Source organism: Pongo abelii, chromosome 12, assembly GCF_028885655.2.
Source record: "Pongo abelii isolate AG06213 chromosome 12, NHGRI_mPonAbe1-v2.0_pri, whole genome shotgun sequence".
Lineage (NCBI taxonomy): Eukaryota > Metazoa > Chordata > Mammalia > Primates > Hominidae > Pongo > Pongo abelii.
In genome coordinates, this window is record NC_071997.2 from 23,750,844 (window position 1) to 23,774,634 (window position 23,791).

Sequence of the window (23,791 nt, forward strand, 5' to 3'; positions counted from 1 at the left end):
TATGTATGATGGATCTGTAGGCAAGAAAAGCACAGAGTAAAAGCCCTTTATTCTCTATTTTTCTATCTAGTTAAGAATTTACCAAATTTACCATAAGTAATAAAATACTGTTTTTAGAAAACACTCAAATTCAGGCTCTTGAATATTTGACAAAATTATATACTGCTTCAAATACATACAAATACACTTCAGGAAGCCTGTACATTAAATAGCAAATAAAGTATCTAAAGGATTCTGACGCTAAATGTCATTTCTGAACATTTTTGTAATTTAGAAAAATAGTCACATTAGCAGCCAGCTAGTCCCACATCTTGAATTCTTTCACAGAATTGCAATGACGCAATGGCACTTCAGGGAAAAAAAGCACCAAACCTCTCTTCAACCCTGAAATGTGCCCTTAACAGATGAATAATAAAAATGGACAATATGTACCTCAAAGTACTCTCCACTTTAAACTGACACACTTGTGTTTGTCCTAATGCTGCTAACCAGTTTCCAGTAAATATGTCACATTATTGTCTATTTCTAAGTGCTCCCAATTTGGATGAAGTCATCCCAAGCAGCAGTAAAAGGCTTTTATTGCCCAGCAGAATACAACCATTTCTGTACTTGCCTTTTGTTTCTCATTACCTAGATGTAGCAATCAAAAAGTCCAAATTTTCAGGAGGTACATTAGTTTTTTAAATGGTTTCTCATATTTAATGTAATATTCTAGGTTTCATATCAGGCAAAATTCTCAATTTATCCTCATGCAGCCATGCACTGCATAACATTTCAGTCAACAACAGACTGCACACGGACAGTGGTCCCATTAGATTGTAACACCATATTTCTACTGTACCTTTTCTAGGTTCCCGTATGTTTAGAAACACAACTATGTACCACTCTGTTCTAACTGCCTGCAGTATTCAGGACAGTAACGTGCTGTACAGGTTTGCAGTTCAGGAGCAACAGGTTAGACCACACAGCCGAGGTGTGCAGTAGGCTCTGCAACCTAGGTTTGTGTAAGTTTACCCTATGATGCTCGCACAATGAAACTGCCTAACAACTCATTTCACAGAATGAATCCTCCTTAAGCGGTGCATGACTATGAATATAAATCCTTAAAATGCTGAATGCAGCCTACGCTTTTAAAAATATGATGCTATGGGCCAGGCGTGGAGGCTCATGCCTATAATCCTAGCACTTTGGGAGGTTGAGGTGGGCGGATCACTTGAGGTCAGGAGTTCAAAACCAGCCTGGCCAACACAGTGAAACCCCATCTCTACTAAAAATACAAAAATTAGCCAGGCATGGTGGCGGGTGCCTGTAATCCCAGCTACTTGGGAGGCTAAGGCAAGAGAATCACTTGAACCCAGGAGGCGGAGGTTGCAGTGAGCCAACATCACACCACTGCACTCCAGCCTGGGCGACAGGGCAAGACTCCATCTCAAAAAAAAAAAAAAAACGGTAAGATACGATGCTATAAAAAAGGATTGTTGTGAGAATTTGAAGGATTCTACATGTAAAATGGAAGCTAAACATCTATAAATAGTAGAACTTGATTTAATATAGAAGGGTCTCCTACAATAAATGAACCTGACAAGTAAGTGCCCCAAAAGTTTCCATTTAATTAAAAATCCACTAAGGAAGTTACACACACAAATTAACTTTATTATGCAGCGAGCAGTCTCCTGGAGGAGCCCGAAAAGTAATCTCACCGTGGTCCAAGGAGTTCCTTGTACTTCACTCCTGGCTGTTGTGTACGTATCTGTGATCCATCCCCAGGGAGAGATTAAATTTAAACAGCTTGGAAAGAGAAGGAAAGATCCTTCCTTTCGATAAAAACACATCCAACATCACCTCCCTCCCCTAGAAATCGGGGGCTTTCAACATGTGCTTTGGAGAATTTTAATAGGTTTTATAGCCTGAACCAGAGCAAAATAGCAATTCATTAAGAATTTTAGTGTGTTTCTTAAAATACTCAATAAAATAAAATAATGTCTCAGGGCTATATCCTCACCTAAAATATTTTATAAAGGCCAGAATAAACCTGATACCAAAATCAGACAAATATGTATATATCTTCTCCCTCATGAACTAAGGTACAAAAATCAGCAACAATATATCACCAAATTAAATCCAAGAATATATAAAAAGAAGTGGATGGGCTACAAGAGCAACACATCTACAAATCTCAGCTCTCTCTCTCCAAAATCCAATTGTTTTTTTCCCTAAAGGATAAATTAACCAGACCTGGAAATTAATGAGTTTGCAGATTGAAAAGTTTTCACCAACTTTATACTGCACTGTACAGCTATAAATTTACATAATGCAGGACTACTTTTTAACAATAATATAGAAATCAGGGGAAATCAATTTTTAAAAAACAAGATGAAGCCAAAGGCAGTATTCAAAATATACTCCATGGCCAGGAGCTCACGCCTGTAATCCCAACAGTTTAGGAGGCCCAGGAAGGAGGATGGCTTGATCCCAGGAGTTCAACACCAGCCTGGCCAATACAGCAAGCCATCGTCTCTACAAAAAAATTTAAAAATTAGCCATGTGTGATGATGCATGCCTGTAGTCCTACCTGTACTGGATAGGTGAGGTGGGAGCCTTACTTGGGCACAGGAGTACAAGGCTGCAGTGAGCTATGATTGTACCACTGCACTCAGCCAAGGTGACTCTGTCTCCAAAATAAAATAAAATTGAAATTAATAAAAATTTAAATTTAAAAAATGTACTCCATTAGGTCCTGCAAAGCGAGTAGACGCTGTGAGGATTCCAGCAGCCTTAATGAGCGCATGCACACAAGGAAAGAACCACAACTATTCATTTCTCTCGTGAAATTCTTAAACCAGCCCACAGTTTGACCTGGTTATATAGCTCTATTAGTGTAAGTACACAACTTTGTACCCCAAACTTAAGAATTTCACAGCTACAAATTTCTACAGGCAGGGTATCCATATGATAAAGATATTTGTGCATACTTGATTAAGTCATCATTATAAGCATCTGTTGAATACGCTTTGAGCAATTTCTTTACGCTGTTTTCTCTCACCTTTATAATGATCTTTCAAATCAGAAAAAAAGTCAAAATATAAAATTAGGACATCTTCTTTTAGGAATTCTTCTATAGAGCAGGCTTGAGTTCCACCTTGCATGGCATAAAATGTATGCAAAGAAAATACATTCTGATATGAGACCCTCAGTTGCCTACAGACTTCAATCAACTCATTTGGAGAGCTGTTCATTACCTCCTAGGCTTTTCAAGTCTTATTAGTCTTTACACAATCCACTGACAAGGACAGCTGTAAAAGTTATACTTGCTGCTCTAGTGCTGACTAGACAAATTTGTAGTGATTAGCACATTACCTGAACTATCATTCCAAGTTTGTCTGAAAGCCACACAAAAACCTATAGCTACACGTCCTATAAAATTAAAGTTCCTCATAAAATGACCACACTCTTGAGGTCATAAAATAATAAAAGTACTTATTTGCCATTAAAATCACAGAACTTTAAGAGACTGCAAAGACTCTAGAGGTCATCAACAACTGAGAAAAGTTAAAGTTCAAAAATCAAAAAGTAATTTTTTTCACAATCAAATAGTAGTTGAATAGCAATATCCAACGTTCCCATCTCCTAATTCCTTGTTCCACAGTCTCCTAGTTTTTTCATCATGCCACATACAGCTTACCAAAATCTTTATTTTTAATTTAAATCACAGGAAAGGCAAATGCTGTAATGAGTCTGCAAATATTTACAAGAGAGGATTGAAGAAATAAGCCCACTAAATTCAGTGAGACAAGTATAATGAGAAATAATCCCAAGGCTCATTTTTCTCAGTTTCTCAGAATTGATAGGATAACAATAAAACGAAGGGAAGAAATTTTGCAAGCCTAACTCTCAAAATGAATAGCTATTTGCAGAATGAATCACAGCTATTAATCTTTTCTTGAAAAATATATGACAGCAGGGTGTTTTCCCTGTCTCTAACTTTAAAAGGCTGGCTGCCAAAGGGCTATTCAATGAAAACATTACATACCATCATTAAGATATGCACTCTTTCAACCTGAGGACGCTTATTGAAAGGTAAGGAAAAAAAAGATAATGCAATCTTCTGAAAACGTTAAACTACAAGACAGTCACATTAACAAAAGTACAGCTAAGCCCGACAATGCATGGTCTTCTCCAGTATATGCAAAATGGAGACACTCTAGGGTAGGAGGCCTGAAGTAAACTGCACTAACCCCTTTGTCCACCCCCACCCATACAAATTGTCTTTGAAGTATTTTGTGAGGTATCTTGATTTTATTTTTAAAATACATACAGGCCAGGTGCAATGGCTGACACTTATAATGGCGCTTTGGGAGGCCAAGGTGGGGGACAGCTTGAGGCTAGGAGTTTGATATCAGCCTGGGCAACACAGCAAGGCTCCATTTCTACAAAAAAATTTTCCTTTAATTAGCCGGGCATAGTGGCATGTGCCTGTAGTTCCAGCTATTTGGGAGGCTGAGGCGGGAGGATTGCTTGAACCCAGGAGTTTGGGGCTACAGTGAGCTATGATCATACCACTGCACTCCAGCCTGGAGGACAGAGAAAGACAATCAATCAATAATAAATAATTAGTAATTGATTAATCGGTGATAAATAGGTAAATGAGTTAAAATTCATATAAAATTTACATTACGCCATAATATTTGTCTTCGCAATACGAAAGTTGAGCCTTCAGATAAATGGAAAGCCACCTCTGAGACAAACCCATACCTCCCCCAGCAATACTCACACCCAGTGTGAGGAACATATTGGAAGGCCACTACAAATAGCAACATGAGGGACAGCCATCAGGCACCAGTCAGACGAGGGACTCACGGAGGAGCTCCTCTATGAAGACTCCAGTCTAGTGTCTCCTCCCCACCTCCCACCTTTTCTTTGAGCTCCCTCTCTCTTCTGCCCTCTACAGGAAACAAGCTGATACTAAAATAAAGGGGTCTGGGACAAGGAAACAAGAAGTTCACCTCTACCAATGGAAAACATAAAAGTCCCACTACTACAATGAAATATTTGCCTGCCTCTACTTAGACTTTATACCAAAGTTCAAAGTTAACACCGTTAATCACCATCCACAAAAGCGTGACTAACCAAGTCATGATTAGCTAGTCATTTCCTGACTGCAAATGGAAGTAGAATTTTCCCACTATCATTGACAGTGACTACTAGAATTTGTTGAAAATCCCTTACAATCACTCTTCCAAAAATGCTTTAAGACAAAACTTAAAGTAAAATAAAAATTTTATTCACTAACAGCTGTCTAAGATTCCAATACAAACATAATTCTATGTTGTGATTAAAAAGAAAAATTATTCAGCTTAAAAAAACAACTACATGACTAGAGTTTTGTTTTGTTTCTTTTGAGATTGAGTCTCACTCTGTCACCCAGGCTGGAGTGCAGTGGCACCATCTCGGCTCATCACAAACTCCTCCTGCTGGCTTCAAGCAATTCTCCTGCCTCAGCCTCCCAAGCAACTGAGATTACAGGCGTGTGCCACCAAACCCGGCTAATTTTTGTATTTTTAGTAGAGACGGGGTTTGAGATCTGTGGGGTTTCACCATGTTGGCCAGGCTGGTCTCGAACTCCTGACCTCAGGTGATCCGCTAGCCTTGTCTTCCCAAAGTGCTAGGATTATGGGCGTGAGCCACCGCACCCTGCCATGGTTAGAGTTTTTATCAGGTATTTATTCTGGAAAGCAGACTCAAAATTAATATAAACCATCTTTCTCAAAACTCCTAATATAAAGCTAACACCAATTCACAAAAGAGAGAGTAAATTATGCTTCTGCAAAAGTAAAATCAAAGCTGTTTTTTTTTTTTTTACCATAAGCAGTCACAGAAAGAACAAAGCTGTTTTATACTTATTTCCCATTGACAAAATTAACCCCATACATAATAATCACTTATTCAGAAAAAAAAGTGTAAAGAGTAACCATATGGTTTTAATGTTTCCTAACCTCCTAATTTATTATTTAGAATGTTAAAACTTATTTCTCAGGTTCAAAAAAATCCTTTAAAAAACTTTTACCATAATGCCTTATCAGTATTACTCAACTACCAAAAAGTAAACTCAAGACATTATATCAACACAGTACTATAAAAAGGCACGCGAGTGATACACTTCTGCACTTGAAAGTCTGTCAAATTCCCATCATTGAAGATTACACATGTAAGAAATATAAGGGGCCTTTTTTTTTTTTTTTTTTTTTTTTTTGGAGATGGAGTCTCTCTCTGCTATTCAGGCTGGAGTGCAGTGGCGCGATCTCAGCTCACTGCAAGCTTCACCTCCCGGGTTCACGCCATTCTCCTGCCTCAGCCTCCATAGTAGCTGGGATTACAGGCGCCCGCCACCATGCCCGGCTAATATTTTTTTGTATTTTTAGTAGAGATGGGGTTTCACTGTGTTAGCCAGGATTGTCTCGATCTCCTGACCTCGTGATCCGCCCGCCTCAGCCTATATGGGGCATTTTTAAAACAAAAGAGAAAACAACTTCACATGCTGTGTTGAAACAACTGGCTTTCCTATTGGAGGAGTGTGGGGAAGAAATTAGGTCACTACCTTACCAAATACAAAATCAATCCCATATGAATTCAAGATTAGATTCTAAATGCTTTCTTTCATTAATTTTAAACTATTAGATATAAAAAGAGAGTATTTTTGCAATTTAAGGTGAGGCCTTCTTAAGCAAGACACTAGATGTTAATACCCAATAGCCAGAAAGTTTAACATTTCTGTACAAAGTATGGTATATGCCATTTTAAAAAGTTAAACAGCAGACAAAATACAGAAAATCTATTTTCAATGTGTACTATTACAAAGGGCTCATGAAAAAAAAAAAAACCCCAAAAGCAAAATGGATAAAGTAATAGGAAATTCTGAGAAAAGGATGTAAACATGTGAGAAAACAGTAAAATTCCCTGGTGCTAAGGGAAATTAAGGCTATGATGATGTAGCACTTTTTGAGTATATCCAAATGGACAAGAGAAAATAATAAGTAGATAACCTAGTATTCACGAGAGAGATCAATTATCTTTTTTTAGGGCAATTTGTCAATAATAAGACATAAGTTGTACGTTTCTTTTGTTCTAGGCTACACATAGCTTCCATACACAAGAATAAAGCTGTAGAGATGCTATAGCACTAGTTATTTACAGCAGAAAATTTGAGAAAATATTCTTTTCATTAAAGGAATAAAGTTATGATAGTTTCATATGATAAGATATTATGGAATATGCAATAACGATTACAGGACTCCTCACTAGCTGCAAATTGAAATTCTGATTCAATCTGACATTGAACCCCAGTACAACTAACCACATTCAAAGTTCTGTCCCTGCTCCTTGAATGATGTGTTCCAACACAACAGATCTGCTGCCAGTCCCCAAATCTGGCTTATATTAAGCATTCCATCTCCCTGACTTCATCAGCAATGAATATCAAAATGGGCTAACCTACCCACATGGGCTTCCTAATTTTTCCATAAGAAAATAGAGTAGATACATGCAATGATTTATCTGAAAAGATTCTCATCAGGCCCTTTGCAGTATAAAAGGAAAAAAAATTTGAAACAATTAACCCCCCTTATTTTTTATTCCTTTTAAAGTAAGTGGCAGATATCAGTACACTTTGCCTGTAATCATTTCAGCAATGCAATATATGTACAGTAGTATAATCCCATTTTTAACAGAAATATTTTGTATATATAGGGTATACACTCCACTTGCATAATGACACTTTTCTTGAAGTAATAAAAATAGAGTCTCACTCTGTTGCCCAGGCTGGTCTCAAACTCCTGGGCTCAAGTCATCAATCCTTCTGCCTCAGCCTTCCAAATTGTTCAGATTACAGGCATGAGCCACCACACCAAACTTGTTACTTTTTTTTTTTTCTATTGAGACAGAGTCTCACTCTGCCGCCCAGGCTAGAGTGCAGTGGCGCGATCTCAGCTCACTGCAAGCTCCGCCTCCCAGGTTCACCCCATTCTCTTGCCTCAGCTTCCTGAGTAGCTGTGACTACAGGTGCCCACCACCACGCCCGCTAATTTTTTGTATTTTTAGTACAGATGGGGTTTCACCATGTTAGCCAGGATGATCTCAATCTCCTGACCTCATGACCCGCCTGCCTCGGCCTCCCAAAGTGCTGGGATTACAGGCTTGAGCCACTGTGCCTGGCCTTTTTTTTTTTTTTTTTTTTTTTTTTTTGGTGATAGCGTCTTGCTCTGTCATCCAGGCTGGAGTACAGTGGTATGGTCACGGCTCACTGCAGCCTCAAACTCCTGTGCTCCAGTGATCCTCCGACCTCAGCCTCCTGAATAGCTGGGAACACAGACACATGCCACCACACCCAGCTAAATTTTTTTTCATCAGCAGACAACGCTATAAAAGAAATGAAACAAAAATAGATCACTTGAATCCACACTACTGTCTGTGTTCATAAAGAAAGTGACAACTACACTGAAGAAAGAGTTATTTCAAAATGTTGGAAATAGGTTACTTTATTTATTTATTTATTTATTTATTTTATTTATTTATTTATTTATTGAGACAGAGTCTTGCTCTATTGCCTTGGCTGAAGTGCAGAGGTGCAATGTAGGCTCACTGTAAACTCCACCTCCCAGGTTCGAGCAATTCTCCTCAGCCTCAGCCTCCCAAGAAACTGGGATTACAGGCATGTGCCACAATGCCCAGCTAATTTTTGTATTTTTAGTAGAAATAGGGTTTTGCCATGTTGGCCAGGCTGGTCTCGAACTCCTGACCTCAAGTGATCTGCCCACCTCTGCCTCCCAAATTGCTGGGATTACGGGCATGAGCCACCATGCCCGGCCAAAATAGGTGACCTTAGACATCCCAAAATAGGTGACTTTAGACATTCTGACCAAAAAAGGTCAGAAGCAACAAATTCATTTCTCCTTCCCCTTTTACGGTTGAGATGCTCCACAATCCCAACTGAGAACAGCAAGATACAGTTACAGAAACAGAAATGAGAAAGCGGGTGAAGGGGAGAAATGGGGACGGAGAGAAGCAGGGGTCTGCAGTATTGACCTGGTCCCAATAATACGGGGTGTTTATTTAGGTGGTTGAGCAAATAGTCAGTGAGGTCAAAGGTATCTCGTGCATACAATGTGCCTTTTTAACAGGAGCCAAGGGTTATTCTGTGACTATGTGCTCAGGCAAGGAGGATTTCCCACTTCTCCACTAACAACAGTCAGAAGCCGAAAGCTCCACTCTGGTGCTTGGCTACATTTTGCCTTAAAGGACAGGTGAAGTGGTGGGGTTACCTCCGCCCCAACAAGGACTGAGAAAGACATCTGCCCCACATTATGGAGCCGATTTCACCACAGAGGTGAAAATCCTATCCCCTCCCACAATGAGCATTCTATTTGGGGGAGGCAAAACCACAGTGCTCTGGTTTGAACATTTGTGTCCCCTCCACAATTCATGCCAAAACTTAATCCCCAATGCAAGAGTAGAGAGAGGAGGTGCCTTTAGAAGAAGATTAGCCTTAGAAAAGGGCCCTCGGCCCCCCCACCACGTGAGAGCTCAGCTGCAAGGCACCAACCTAGCAGCAGAATCCAGGCCCACACCAGACACTGGCACCTAGTTTGGACTTCCCAGCCTTCAGAGTCGTGAGAAATAAATCCGTTGTTTTATAAATCACCCAACTTCAGGTATTTTCTTATAGCAACACCAATGAACTAAGACACACAGCAAACCAGCATGAAACATCTAGGAAAGTAGGAACACAAGAACACAGCACACCACGCTAGGGATGCCTGGGCCCACAGATGGTTCTCAGAACTGCCATTGAGAATAGCCACAGCAAAGGGCCCATTAGGCAAAGGCCCAGGAGGAAGAAGGCAACAGCAGATGGGGGCGTCTTGCTGAAAAATCTGAGACTCTGGACTGCCTCATACAGGATATGGGTCTTACTACAGGCAATACCCTCGAATATTTTCTACTCTATTCTTTCTCTGTCTTTAAAGCCAATTTTAACCTACGAAGAAATACAACCTCCTCTTCCCCCACTCTTGCCCCACCACCAAACACAAACACACATATGCTAGACTAACCATCCGACATGATACATGCATGTATGATTTTAAGGAAAACACTTCTAATAAGATAGCTGGAGGGAATGATCAGGATTTTATAAGCACCACTAGACCTGGGAAAGCTGGTACTAGATCCGTCTACTCAAGACAGGAAGAATCCCATTTTTGTTTGTATTTTATTTTAGAGATGGGGTCTCAGTATATTGCCCAGGCTGGTCTGGAACTCCTGGCCTCAAGGGATCCTCCCGTCTTGGGGTCTCCCCAAAGTGCTGGGATTATAGGTATGAGCCACCTCACATGGCCTCAGAATCCCATTTTTAATAAGCTCCACAGCACATCACTTTACCTCGTTAAAATACCTCATTAAAATGGAAGAAAAGCCAACACAGGGAGACCCCATCTCTACACATAATTTAAAAATTAACCAGGCATGGTGGCACTCATCTGTGGTTCCAGCTACCAGAGAGACTGAACTGAGAGGATCACCTAAGCCCAGGAGGTCCAGGCTGCAGTGAGTGAGCTGTGTTCACGCCACCGCACTGCACTCCAGCCTGGGTGACAGAGTGAGACCCTGTCTCAAAATAAGGGGACAGAAGGGGTCAAGGGGAGGAAGCCTATTGCCACATCACACAAAGTACTGCTAATTTTATTTGTAAAATGTTTAGAGCACATTGTAGCATAAAACATAAAACCAGAACAAGCACAAATGGGGGTGTTCAGTAAATGGTAATGATTGATATATCTGAACAAAAGTTTGCAAATGGATGTAAAGTAACACTTCAACTAGCAGAAAGTAACTCACTTTCTCCCTTTTGTTTAAGGGATCACCTCCTTAAACAAAATTACCAACTACTGAAATGTAGGTAAAGTTTTTATTACATAAAATGAAGTTGACAACTAAATGCAATGTAGCCCTCTGGACTGGATCCTGGAATAGAAAGAGGACGCTAATTGAAAAACTGGTGAACAGCAAATAAAGTCTGAAATTCTGTTAAAGTCAACGTTGGTTCATTTTGACAAATGCATCACAGTGATGTAAGATGTTAGCAAAGAGGATGAGGTGAGGGATACACTCTCTGTACTATCTTTGTAGTTTTTAATACATCTAAAGTTATTTTAAAATAAAAAGTTTATGTTAAAGAATGACCACACCAGAGGGCTGTTCAAGAAATGAGGAAGGGATCAACCATATCAACTATTACTGAGGAATCCAGCAAGATAAGCATCCACCTGACTTATATTAATTATAACCTCATAACCTGATTGACTCCCAAAAGCCCCACCTCAGTACTATCATATTGAGGATTAAGTTTCAATATAACTTTCGAGGAGACACAAACATTCAGACCATAGCTGTATCTATCATTAATTTGGGGAAATTTTCAGTCACTGTTGCTTCAAATGTTTCTTCTGTTTCTTTCTCTTTCGCTTTTTTTTTTTTTTTTTTGAGACGGAGTCTTGCTCTGTTGCCCAGGCTGGAGTGCAGTGGCATGATCTCAGCTCACTGCAAGCTCCGCCTCAGTCTTCCGAGTAGCTGGGACTACAGGCGCCTGCCACCACGCCTGGCTAACTTTTTATATTTTTAGTAGAGATGGGGTTTCACCGTGTTAGCCAGGATGGTCTCGATCTCCTGACCTTGTGATCTGCCCGCCTTGGCCTCTCAAAGTGCTGGGATTACAGGCATGAGCCACCACGCCCAGCTTTCTTTCTCTTTTTCTTCTCTTTCTGGTATTTCCAAAAAGTCTCCATGTGCCACCTTTTGTAATTGTCTCACAGTTCTTGACTCTTGTTCTGTTTTTTCTTTTTCATTCTTTTTTCTCATTGTATGTCAGCTTTTGAAGTATCTATTGACATCTCTTTGAGCTCACTGATTCTTTCATTGGCCATATCCATTCCTTTGATGAACCCATCAAAGGCATTCTTCATTTCTGTTATGGTGTTTTTTATTTCTAGTATTTCATTTTTATTTCTTCTTAGTGTTTTTTATCTCTTTGCTTATATTACCCATCTGTTCTTGCATGTTATGCTGTTTTTACATTAGAGCCCCTAGCCTGTTAATCTTAGTTATTTTAAATTCCTGGTTGGATACTTCCAATATTTCTTTCACATCTGAGTCTGGTTCTGATGCTTGCTCTGTCTCCTCAAACTGTGGGGTTTCTTTTCTTTTAGTATGCTTTGTAATTTTTTGTTTGAGGCTGTATATGATGTACTGGGTGAAAGGTACTGTGTTAAATAAGGCTTTAGTATGGGATTTTGTGTTTCTCTGGCTAGGAGTTAGGCTTTGTTTACTATTTGCTATATAGTCATGGATGTCAGAGGCTAAAATTTCCTCTAGTGTCCTTGTGTTGTCTCCCCTGTCTTCTCTGGGGAGCTCCCTAGAGGCTTCTTTGTAAAGTAGCTCTGAGTCTTGCAGTGTCTATCCCTAGTCATGGGAAAACATCAAACAAACCCATACAGCAGGACATCTGACAAAGTACCAAGTGTCAAGGATCATGGATTGAATCCTGAAACAGAGGAAGGACACTGAAGGAAAGACTGGGAAAACCTGACTGAGGTCTGGAGTTTAATTAGTGATACTATACCAAGACTAATTTCTTAGTTTTGATAATTTGTTAACAGTTATGTTAACATTGGGGGTAGCTGTGCAAGGGGGTGTGAGAATGCTGTTATATCTCTAACCTTGGCCCATGGTTAAGGTGTTTCCAGTGTAAGGTCACTGTTATTCCTCATAGTTAACATATATCTGGCACCATAGGATTCATTCTGGAATTCTCCTTGGCTTATTTATAACATTTTTTCTTTTTCTAGTAGTGAGGAACCTGGCTTTCATGCAGAGTTTACAAATGCCAATTTAAACTTGTGTTTTGTCATATGCAATGATTTTATTACCTGTATTTCAGAGCTTATGAATTTTTAATTATTCTAAGGGCTAACATAGAACTTTTTCATGTTTTCTACTCTTCAAGAGTAGGTAAGACTTTAGTTTGTAATACATTACAAAAGGAATCATGTGGTTCTCTGAGAGCTAATTTGTCTTGGCAAAAGGCTTTAGAGAGCTGTGAGTGGTGGCTCATGCCTGTAATCCCAGCACTTTGATCTGAGACGGGTGGATCACCTGAGGCCAGAAGTTTGAGACCAGTTTGGCCAACATGGCAAAACCCCATCTCTGCTAAAAATACAAAGAATTAGCCAGGCATAATGGCATGCACCTGTAGTCCCAGCTACTTGGGAGGCTGAGGCAGGAGAATCACTTGAACCTCAGAAGTGGAGGTTGCAGTGAGCCAAGATCGTGCCACTGCACTCCAGCCTGGGAAACAGCGAGACTCTGTCTCAAAACAAACAAAAAAACCAAAACAAAAAAACAAAAAAATTAGACGGGCGTGGTGGCATGCACCTATAGTCCCAGCTACTCAGGAGGCTGAGGCAGGAGAATCGCTTGAACCCAGGAGTTGGAGGTTGCAATGAGCAGAGATCATGCCACTGCACTCTAGCCTAGGTGACACAGTGAGTATCCATCTCAAAAACAACAACAACAACAACAAATTTAAAAAACCAACAACAACAAAACCAGCAAACAAAAAAACTAAACAGGCTTTAGGGAAAGAGCAATCTAATTATCTGATTATATGATTGGCACTAAGATGGGAATGACTCTGGCCTAATTTCTTCAATTTACATTTTAAAATAGGAGCTTAGTTAGCCCCCAAATAATATGTAATTGATGTATTAGGGTTGGGGAGTGAATATTTTTCAAAGCAGAAGATATTTCTCAATTCTTACTTACTTTTAGAGGTTGAAGTTCAAGGAAGCCCCTGCCTTGGCACTGTATTCCAGGGAGGTATTTGGAGTTAATTTCAGTGCTTAGCAGTGACTCTTTAGAAAAGCAGTATATGATTGAAATGTAATGTGTTACAAATCAGATCACTACAAGTAATTTAAAAATGTGCTAGTAGTGCTTTTTTTTCTGAGATGGAGTCTCACTCTGAAGCCCAGGCTGGAGTGCAGTGGCACGATCTCAGCTCACTGCCAAGCTCCGCCTCCCAGGTTCACGCCATTCTCCTGCCTCAGCCTCCCTAGTAGCTGGGACTATAGGCGCCTGCCACCACGCCTGGCCAATTTTTTGTGTTTTTAGTAGAGATGGGGTTTCACCCTGTTAGCCAGGATGGTCTCGGTCTTCTGACCTCGTGATCCTCCCACCTCGGCCTCCCAAAGTGCTGGGATTACAGGCGTGAGCCACTGCACCCAGCCTCTAGTAGTACTTTCATCAAAAGTAAATAGAAACATGAAATTAATTTTCACAATATATTTTAAACTAATATGTTCACAATGTTAAAATTTAAACATGTAATCACTATAAAAACTACTAGTGAGATATTTCACATTACTTTTTTCATGTAAGCCTTTGAAATCTGGTGTGTATTTTATATTGACTGTACAGCCTGATTTTGAATAACCACATTTCAATCTTTCAATAGCCACATGTGGCTAGTGGTTACTGTGTTAGAGCAGTTCTAGAACAAAGGAGTCCCTTTAAAAATATTTTGAAGTCATAATCTGTAAGGCAATATGAAAGCTGATCTGAATGATTTCTCCTTTTCCGGGAAAGGAAACAAAAATGAAATCATGTTAGGGCTGCATATTTTATGGGTCCCAGGAGAAACACACATAGTCTGAAAGAATGATCTCAGTCAGAAACTCAGAATGAATCATATGAATTAAACGTTGGACAATGTCCAGTGCTCAGCATGTGTTTTTGGTTTATACTAAGAGCATATTATGCCACCAAATACAGATATTTACTATTATACTTAGTGTAGGAAGTATATTGAGACATTGTTCTAGACTACCACAGTTCCATATTTTGTGAAAAATTATATTGCACTTTTTTTTTTTTTTTTTGAGTGCGCCCAGGCTGGAGTGCAATGGTGTGATCTCAGCTCATTCCAGCCTCTGCCCCCTTGGGTTCAAGTGATTCTCCTGCCTCAGCCTCCCTAGTAGCTGGGATTACAGGTGTGTGCCACCACATCTGGCTAATTGTTATATTTTTAGTAGAGTAGGGGTTTCATCATGTTGGCCAGGCTGGTCTCAAACTCCTGACCTCAGGTGATCCACCCGCCTCAGCCTCCCAAAGTGTTAGGATTACAGGCGTGATCCACCACATCCAGCCTTATATTTCACTCTTTAGGAATTGTATCTTACTGTAATGTTAAACTACACTAAAATAAATAATGTCAACCTTTTGTCAGATTGCTCAGAGTAGGTTTCTACTTTGCTTATAAGGAATACAATTCATGCTTTTGTGTACACACTAGACATCTAAAGCAATCAACTATAGTTAACAAGCAGTGCTCTTACCAAAAGGTAACTCTTTCCAGAATCTGGCACACCATTTAATATCAGTATGAGCATATGGTGGGTTTAATAATTGTTTTCCATGTTTATAAGTTTTCTTTAGTTTTATAAGCAGTTAAAAAGAATCCCTTTCACTGAAATACAATCTGTGGTGGGACTTCTAGCTTTTCTCGATCTTACACTGCTAGATTTATGTCACTGCCATAGCTATGCAATGGGTGATATTTACACTATGCTCAAACAAAGCAACCAGAAAAACCCGTCACTGAATAATACAGATATTCTGAAGTTAAGCAAGCCAACTTTCATTAACAGATCAATTTCCTTAGAAAAGTTGATGAAACTAAAGACTGAAGTTCGAACAAAAAGCCCTCTCAAGGGGGTATGAATTTCTGGTAACTTATGGGGTAAGAAAAAGAGCAAGAAACTTGGAAGTAGGGAAGAGAAAAAAGAAAAGGAGCAAGAGGGGATAGCCAGCTCTCAAAAGAGTCTCCAATAGGAAAGCAAAATCTGTATCTAGCCAGTACCAACATGTGAAGAAAGAGTGAGCATAGCAAAATTTAGTTGCTTGAAAATCAAACAAAAAACCAAACACCTGTAATCCTAGAACTTTGGGAAGGTGAGGTGGGCGGATTGCCTGCACTCAGGAGTTCAAGACCAGCCTGGGCAACATGGTGAAACCTTGTCTCTACTAAACTCAAAAAAAAAAAAAAAAATTAGCCAGGGGTGGGCTGGGCACGGTGGCTCACGCCTGTAATCCCAGCACTTTGGGAGGCCAAGGCAGGCAGATCGTGAGGTCAGGAGATCGAGACCATCCTGGCTAACACAGTGAAACTCCATCTCTACTAAAAATACAAAAAATTAGCCGGGCATGGTGGTGCGTGCCTGTAGTCCCAGCTACTTGGGAGCCTGAGGGAGGAGAATCACCTGAGACCGGGAGGCAGAGATTGCAGAGAGCTGAGACTATGCCAAGGCACTCCAGCCTGGGTGACCGAGCAAGACTCTCTCTCAAAAAAGAAAAAACAAAAAGCCTCCTTTAAAAAATGCATTTTGATGCTATAAATTTATCAGTTAATAGTTTTGGGGGCAAAAAATGTTTTCTGACGTTTCAGTAAGAGCTATAGACAAAGTCCAGCATTAGTCATGACTCTGGACTAAGTCTGGAAATCTGGAATCTCTTCCCAGCTCTGGGAGGTACAAAGTTTTAAAAAATAAGTTAAGGTCAAAATGCTGGAAAACATTCAATTTATTTCCTTATTAACTCAATTGTTTACTCATAAACGACAGTAACACTTGGTGCTATGGGTCATGCACTGAGGTCAGAACAAGGAACAGAAGAAAATGAGGTAAATTGATAAATCTTTTTGCAGGCTGAGGAGAGAGAGAATGCTGGCATGCCTGCTCTGTGCTGGTTTTTTTTTTTTTTTTTTTGAGATGGGGTCTTGCTCTGTCACCCAGGCTGGAGTGCAGTGGCGCAATCTCGGCTCACTGCAAGCTCCACCTCCTGGGTTGACACCTTTCTCCTGCCTCAGCCTCCCAAGTAGCTGGGACTACAGGCACCCACCACCACGCCTGGCTGATTTTTTGTATTTTTAGTAGAGACAGGGTTTCACTGTGTTAGCCAGGATGGTCCCGATCTCCTGACCTCGTGATACGCCCACCTTGGCCTCCCAAAGTGCTGGGATTACAGGCGTGAGCCACCGCGTCCAGCCCTCTGTGCTGGGTTTTATGATGTCATCCAATAACTCACAACTATGTAATTTATTTCCTTTTTACAGATAAAGAAGTGGGGGCTCACAACGATGTAATTTATTTCCTTTTTACAGATAAAGAAGTGGGGGCTCAAAACTATGTAATTTATTTCCTTTTTACAGATAAAGAAGTGGGGGCTCAGAGCAGTCAAGAAGAACATGCCCCAAGTTATTCGTCAGTGAAGCGGAAATTGTGGTGTTCTTGTGTAAGTTCACAGTTTATACTTTACCATTATACTGTGCTCCAAAATATCTGATATTTACTTTCAAAGCATGTGTAGGAAGTTTACTATGATGATGCAGAGACATTGTACAGAATCCAGTCCCTTGACTCTCAGGTCCCCAGAACACTCACTTCACGATTTTGTTGACCTCTTACGTCAACTTAAACCTAGCACTCTCTTGGCTGGCTTTCTCTGCTCTTCATGGGCACTCCAAAGCTTCTGTACTTACATGCTACAATTCCAGTCATAGGAAGATGCTGAGTTCTTTAGTCCCAGATCCATATTCCTGAGAAAACCTGATTGCCTAGGCTCAGGTCATAACTCTGTATCTGTTTCAGTTGATTATGGCTGGGCCTACTGCCCATCTGTATGGTGGCAAAAGTTCCCAGAGAGAGGCAGGGGTGACAGGGACTGTTGTCTCAAATGCTAGGCAGACATCTGGAGTGGTAACCACTACATCTGTTCACAGTGAGCACATCCTTGCAGGGAAACTGGGTTAATCATCTCTATTATTGAAACTCAGAGGTATAGTGTTTCTTCATAGGAATTTTCTTTCCTTATTTGAGATGGGGGTCTCACTTTGTTGCCCAGGCTGGAGTGCAGTGGTGTGTGATCTTGGCTCACTGCAGCCTCCCCTCCCGAGTTCAAGTGATTCCCCTACCTCAGCCTGCTGAGTAGCTGGGACTACAGGCATGGGCCAACATGCCTGGCTAATTTTTGTATTTTTAGTAGAGACAAGTTTTCACCATATTGGCCAGGCTGGTCTTGGACTCCTGACCTCAGGTGATCTGCCCACCCTGGCCTCCCTAAGTGCTGGGATTACAGGTGTGAGCTATCGTGCCCAGCCTATTTATAGAAATTTTCTATAGGTATATAAGTAATAATTTGAAGGTCACAACTAGATGCCTTTTCGTGTAACCGTATCTTGAATGGAACAAACATTTTCTTTCTACATAGAAATTATACATAAATAACCCAATGCTTTTTAATACCCATGAAAAACCATTAGCTCAAAGACACTTGCAAAACTGTATCAGGTTGTTTTCCTTGGTGTGTATTAAGTTTGAAGCAAAGGGGATTTTCAGATACCAAGACAAAGTAGAAGTCTTCCACCAAGTTGAAATCATCACATTGCAATTTAATCATATGATACAACCAATTTTTTGATGTGTTATGCCATTCACCAAATACCAAAAATTTTTAGGAGAAACTTTACATCCTCAACTATACACTTCCAGCTACACCACCACCTAACATGGACTTTAAAAAGAATACAAAGTACGGTATGCCTTCTCAGTGCCTTGTTGGTAATTCAGTTACAGTTCTGCCAAACTTTCTTTAAAGGAATACAATTCTCAATCTTACACTGTTCAGAGCACAAGCATAGCTTATTGTATACAAGAGATGTGCATCAGTTCCCACTCCTCAGGGACTGTATGAATTTGGCTTTATTTTTATTTTTTTGACAGAGTCTCACTCTGTCGCCAGGCTGGAGTGCAGTAGTGTGATTTCGGCTCACTGGACTCTGCCTCCCGGGTTCAAGTGATTCTCTTGCCTCAGCCTCCCAAGTAGCTAGGACTACAGGCGCACACCGCCATGCCCAGCTGATTTTTTTTGTATTTTTAGTAGAGACGGGGTTTCACCATGTTGGCCAGGATGGTCTTGATCTCTTGACCTCATGATCTACCCGCTTTGGCCTCCCAAGATGCTGGGATTACAGGCATGAGCCACTGTGCTGGGCCAAATTTGGTTCTTAGAAACCAAGGAGTTGATGTGTGCACCAGGCCCAGGGCTGAAGAGCTGCTTCTCACTAGATGCCTCTCTTGGTCTGGCTGCTGTATCCAGTCCTATCCAGGGTTAGCTCTGTTCCTCCTTCTTGTGGCATCTGTGTTTCTCTTTCTGCTCTGTCTCTCCCTATCTCCTAGTCCAAACATCCAAAGAAATTAATTACCTCCAGGAGATCGAGACCATCCTGGCTAACACGGTGAAACCCCATCTCTACTAAAAATACAGAAAATTAGCCGGGCATGGTGGCAGGTGCCTGTAGTCCCAGCTACTTAAGAGGCTGAGGCAGGAGGATAGCGTGAACCTGGGAGGCAGAGCTTGCAGTGAGCCAAGATCGTGCCACTGCACTCCAGCCTGGGCGACAGAGCAAGACTCTGTCTCAAAAAAAAAAATAAAAAAAATATTAATGACCTCTGCCTCTAACTGAACAAAGCCCTTCATCTAAGGCCAACTTTGGTTGTCAGCCTTAGCCAGACATCTGCTTCTGGTCAAATCAATGTCTTGTCCACAGGGAGGCCCAGTGCTGTTTCTAGTTTTAGCTGGATGCAGGGTGTCAGACACGGCAGGTACTACGGTCTACCTGGCGGGTATCAAAGAATTGGTCGACGTTCTCTCAACAACCTAATAGGGACCAATCATGTAAGGCCAGTAGTAAAGGAGTTTGAAGTTCCCTTTCAGAAACCAATTAACAACCCCAAAGAGACAGTGTCTAACATAAAAGAGCAGCCATAAAAATATACAGTTAAACATATTTAATAGAAATATTAAAATAATCATTACACTTTCTCTCACTGCGGAAACCATGAAAGAATATGCCTTTTGTAATCAAAGTAATAATTTTTTATCATGCAAAAAAGTATTGTTATGACATTTGTTAAGTAGAGACTATATTTCAAAACAACTTTATACAGACTTCAAAAGGTCTAAAGTCAAAGAGAAAGTGAAATATATTTAAATATGATTAGTTACATTGTATGCAGCTGGCATACTCATATTCACAGTTTATAAAGTAAAAAAACTAAACTCTTCATGTCAGTTCTGAAATAGATGCATTTTCATTAATACATTCACTGGTTAGGTCTGTTCTTCTAAGACAGGAGGAAAGACAAGATATATGAGATATTTTTTAAAGAACAAACTCAACATATCCAGCAGCAAATTTCAGTTAAACTAAATTGGAAACCAATGTTCTGTGTAACCAAAGTGCAAAGTCAGTTCTCCAGCTCAGAAAGAAAATTAAGAGTACAAACTGAAGGCTTAAGAGAACTTCAGAGAGCATACTGTGTGATTAACACATAAATATTAAAAATTATCCAATTTCTGATTTAAGAACCAAAATTATCCAATTTCTGATTTAAGAACCAAAATTATCCAATTTTTGATTTAGTTTTGATCTAGTCATTAAAACATATGCAGAGGTGTCAAAGGCAAGTAACATTACCACCTAAGGTTATTCAGAGGAACTGTGAAGATGTAGCACGGACCTCTAAGATGTCTTTCTAAAATCCCTTCTGATGGAAAGCTTATGGAACACTATCTGCCAAAAACACTGAAAGCACCAGTTTTATATTTAGATACAATGCTGAGTGATATAGTCACTGTTGTGATAGGTTTTTATTTGGGAAAATGGAGAGGATTCTGAAAACAGATTCATGGCTTGCATGCAGTGACACCATGCCAAGAGCCTGGAGAAGCACCATGAAATCACCTCGACTCAAGTGGTGGGCCCACCTATTCAGTCAGTGTTATACTAGCCAGCTCTAGGGCTCTGACAACATAATGAGTTTTAAGATAGTATAAAAAAAAAAGAACAGTTTATTTTAAAGCAAATAACTAAATTGTAGTTTAACTTAGCATAATTAACTGCAGCATATTTACTTCATAGCCCCTTAACATGTCACTTTTACCAATAAAGCTTTTTCATTCATATTCTAATCACAAAAATTTCTCAACAATTTATAACAATCTGTAAATCTGACCTTGCAATAAATAGTCATAAAACGTTATTTTTATTTTATTACTATTATTATTTTTAGAGACAAGGTCTCGCTCTGTTCCCCGAGCTGGAGTGCAGTGGTACAATCACAGCTCACTAGCCTCAAGTGATTCTCCAGCCTCAGCCTCCCAAAGTAGTGGGATTTCAGGCATGAATCACCACACCTGGCCTTGAAACATTATTTTTAAAGCCTAAATTCCAGTTGGTATGTTACCAAAATTTAGTTTAACTTCAAAATTCACAGTACTGCCGAGAAATGGGCGGGTCCTGAGGTTCCAGAGAAGTGGGGAGTGAATTCATTCCTGGTGGTTTTATTCTGGCAGCATGCATGGGAGATCACGAGTCAGAGGGCTGTGGCCTGGTATCAACACTTCAAGCTGTTGTACTTTTACTTCAAGTTGAAACTTTTAAAATACATCTGTCATATAGATGTACAAATATATGTAGATGCAAACATATATACACACTTTTTGACAAGAGAATGATGGTAATATACATGAACCATTTTTGTAAATAGATTCTATTTGGTTAAAAATATTCCTTCCATCAACCTATCGAAGTCCAGACCAACTATGAAGATAGGATGCCCATCCAGAAGAACGGGAAGCATTTTCTTCCTCACCTTTGGAAAGTAAAACAAAAAAAAGAAAAAAAAAAAGAAAAAAGAGAGTATTAAAATTTCTCAATGTAAAATCTATATTTTAGAACCACTCTACAATATAAGCAAATGTCTTTTTTACTGATTACATGCCTTTTTTGGGGGGGTTCTTTTTTTTTGAGACAGGGTCTTGCTCTGTCTCCCAGGCTGGAGTGCAGTGGCATGATAAGACTTCAATGCAGCCTTGACCTGCCAGGCTCAAGTGGTTCTCCCACCTCAGCCTCCCAAGTAACTGGGACCACAAGATGTGTGCCACCATGCCTGGGTAATTTTCTGTTTTTTTGTAGAGATGCGGGTCTCACTGTTTTCCAGGCTGGTCTCAAACTCCTGGGCTCAAGTGATCCTCCCACTTCGGCCTCACAGTGTTGGGATTACAGTCACGAGCCACTGCACCCATCCATATGTCATTCTTTAGACACATTACTTACTAAACTTCTCTTTTTAAAGGATATACTGAATTTCCGGTTGAGCCAACTTAACAGCTAATTTTATATTTTAGCTTTAAAACATTGATAAGCAACATGAAGCAATCTAGAACTTAACGTTTAAATGGCTTTATTAAAGAAATCCAGCTATGAAAATTATGCAGAAATGTTTATCTACAAACAATCCTACCAGCACAGAAGAAATTCTCCCTCTATTCTGAAATACAATCTTCTCAGAACATACTTTGATGTTATGAATCAATGTCTGTTCTTGAACATTATTTATTGTCTTTCTCTATTAAACAATTCCAAAATAAAATTTCCAGCACAACTAAATATTGTTGACAATAAGAGGATTTAAAAAAAAATTCTTTTAAAACAGAAGCTTATATACAACTTAGAATCTAAAACCAATAGATTTATGGTAAACCTTAAAACTGAACCAAAACAAACAAAAACCAAAGTTTTAATCATTTAAAAATCATGTTTATTGAGGTACAACCTACTTATAGTAAAACCTGCCATTTTCAGCATATAGCACTGAGTCTTGACAAATGCAGAGTTATGTACCACCAGCGACCAAGGCCCAGCACATTTTTACCTCCTCCAAGTTCTCCCTGGCTGCTTCTCCCACTCCTTGGCAACCACTAACCTGCTCTCTGTCCTTATGGTTCTACTTTTCTCAGAGTGCCATGTAAGTAAAATCACACTGCACATAGTATTCTGAGTCTGACCTCTGTCAACTGGCATAATGCATTTGAGAATTATCCATGTTGCTGTACGGGCAGTGCATTCTTTTTTATTGCTGAGCAGTATTCAACTGCATGGCTGTACCAGTTTGTTTATTCATTTGCCAAGTGAAGGATAACTGAGATCTTCCTTGTTTTTAGCAATTTTAAAGAAAGTTTCTATGAATAATTGTATACAGGTTTTTAATTAAATGTTTTGGAGATATAATTCATATACCACATAATTCACCTTTTTAAAGTGCATAATTCACCGGTTTTTAATATATTCACAAGGTTTGTACATAGGTTTTTGTGTGAATACTGGTTTTCATTCCTCTTGGATAAAGATTTAATTTGGTATTACCCTTCCAGACACCTTTCTGTGTTTTCATATGTATCTATGTATGACAGTTTGACCTTAGGCAGAGTAGCATTTTCAAAATTTTACATGGGGAAACTTTCTAGAGTTAAAGCCATTTTATTTTTCTGTTCGGAACGTCTGGTTTTATCTGCGTGTTATTTACAATCTGCTGCATAACAAATTACTACAACCTTAGTACCTTAACACATATTTATTTCACAGTTCTTGTGGGTCAGGAGATCAGAAATGGTTCCATTTCAAGGTCTCTCACACGGCTGCAATCAAGATGTTGGCATGGCTGGGGTCTCATCTGAAGGCTGGACTGGAGAAGAATCTACTTCCAAACTTATGTGGTAGTTGGAAGAATTTAGTTCCTCAAGGCTGCTAAACTGATGGCCTGTGTTCCTTGCCTCTGGGATGGTA

The 23,791-nt window shown here is 39.8% G+C and overlaps 2 protein-coding genes across 2 annotated transcripts in view; one reads left to right on the top strand and one right to left on the bottom strand.

The window, feature by feature from the left end:
* The window catches only part of LOC100439468 (tripartite motif-containing protein 43), a 175,034-nt gene that overhangs the window by 64,263 nt on the left and 86,980 nt on the right, over positions 1-23,791 (top strand). Inside the window, exon 2 of the mRNA XM_054547117.2 lies at positions 17,315-17,397. Coding sequence (XP_054403092.2) covers positions 17,315-17,397 — 83 coding nt within the window. The remainder of the gene's footprint in view (positions 1-17,314; positions 17,398-23,791) is intronic.
* LOC129057618 (GRIP and coiled-coil domain-containing protein 2-like) overlaps positions 18,533-23,791 on the bottom strand; it is a 37,864-nt gene continuing 32,605 nt past the window's right edge. Inside the window, exon 7 of the mRNA XM_063713317.1 lies at positions 18,533-21,818. Within this exon, the coding sequence (XP_063569387.1) occupies positions 21,748-21,818 (71 nt within the window). The 3' untranslated portion in view covers positions 18,533-21,747. The remainder of the gene's footprint in view (positions 21,819-23,791) is intronic.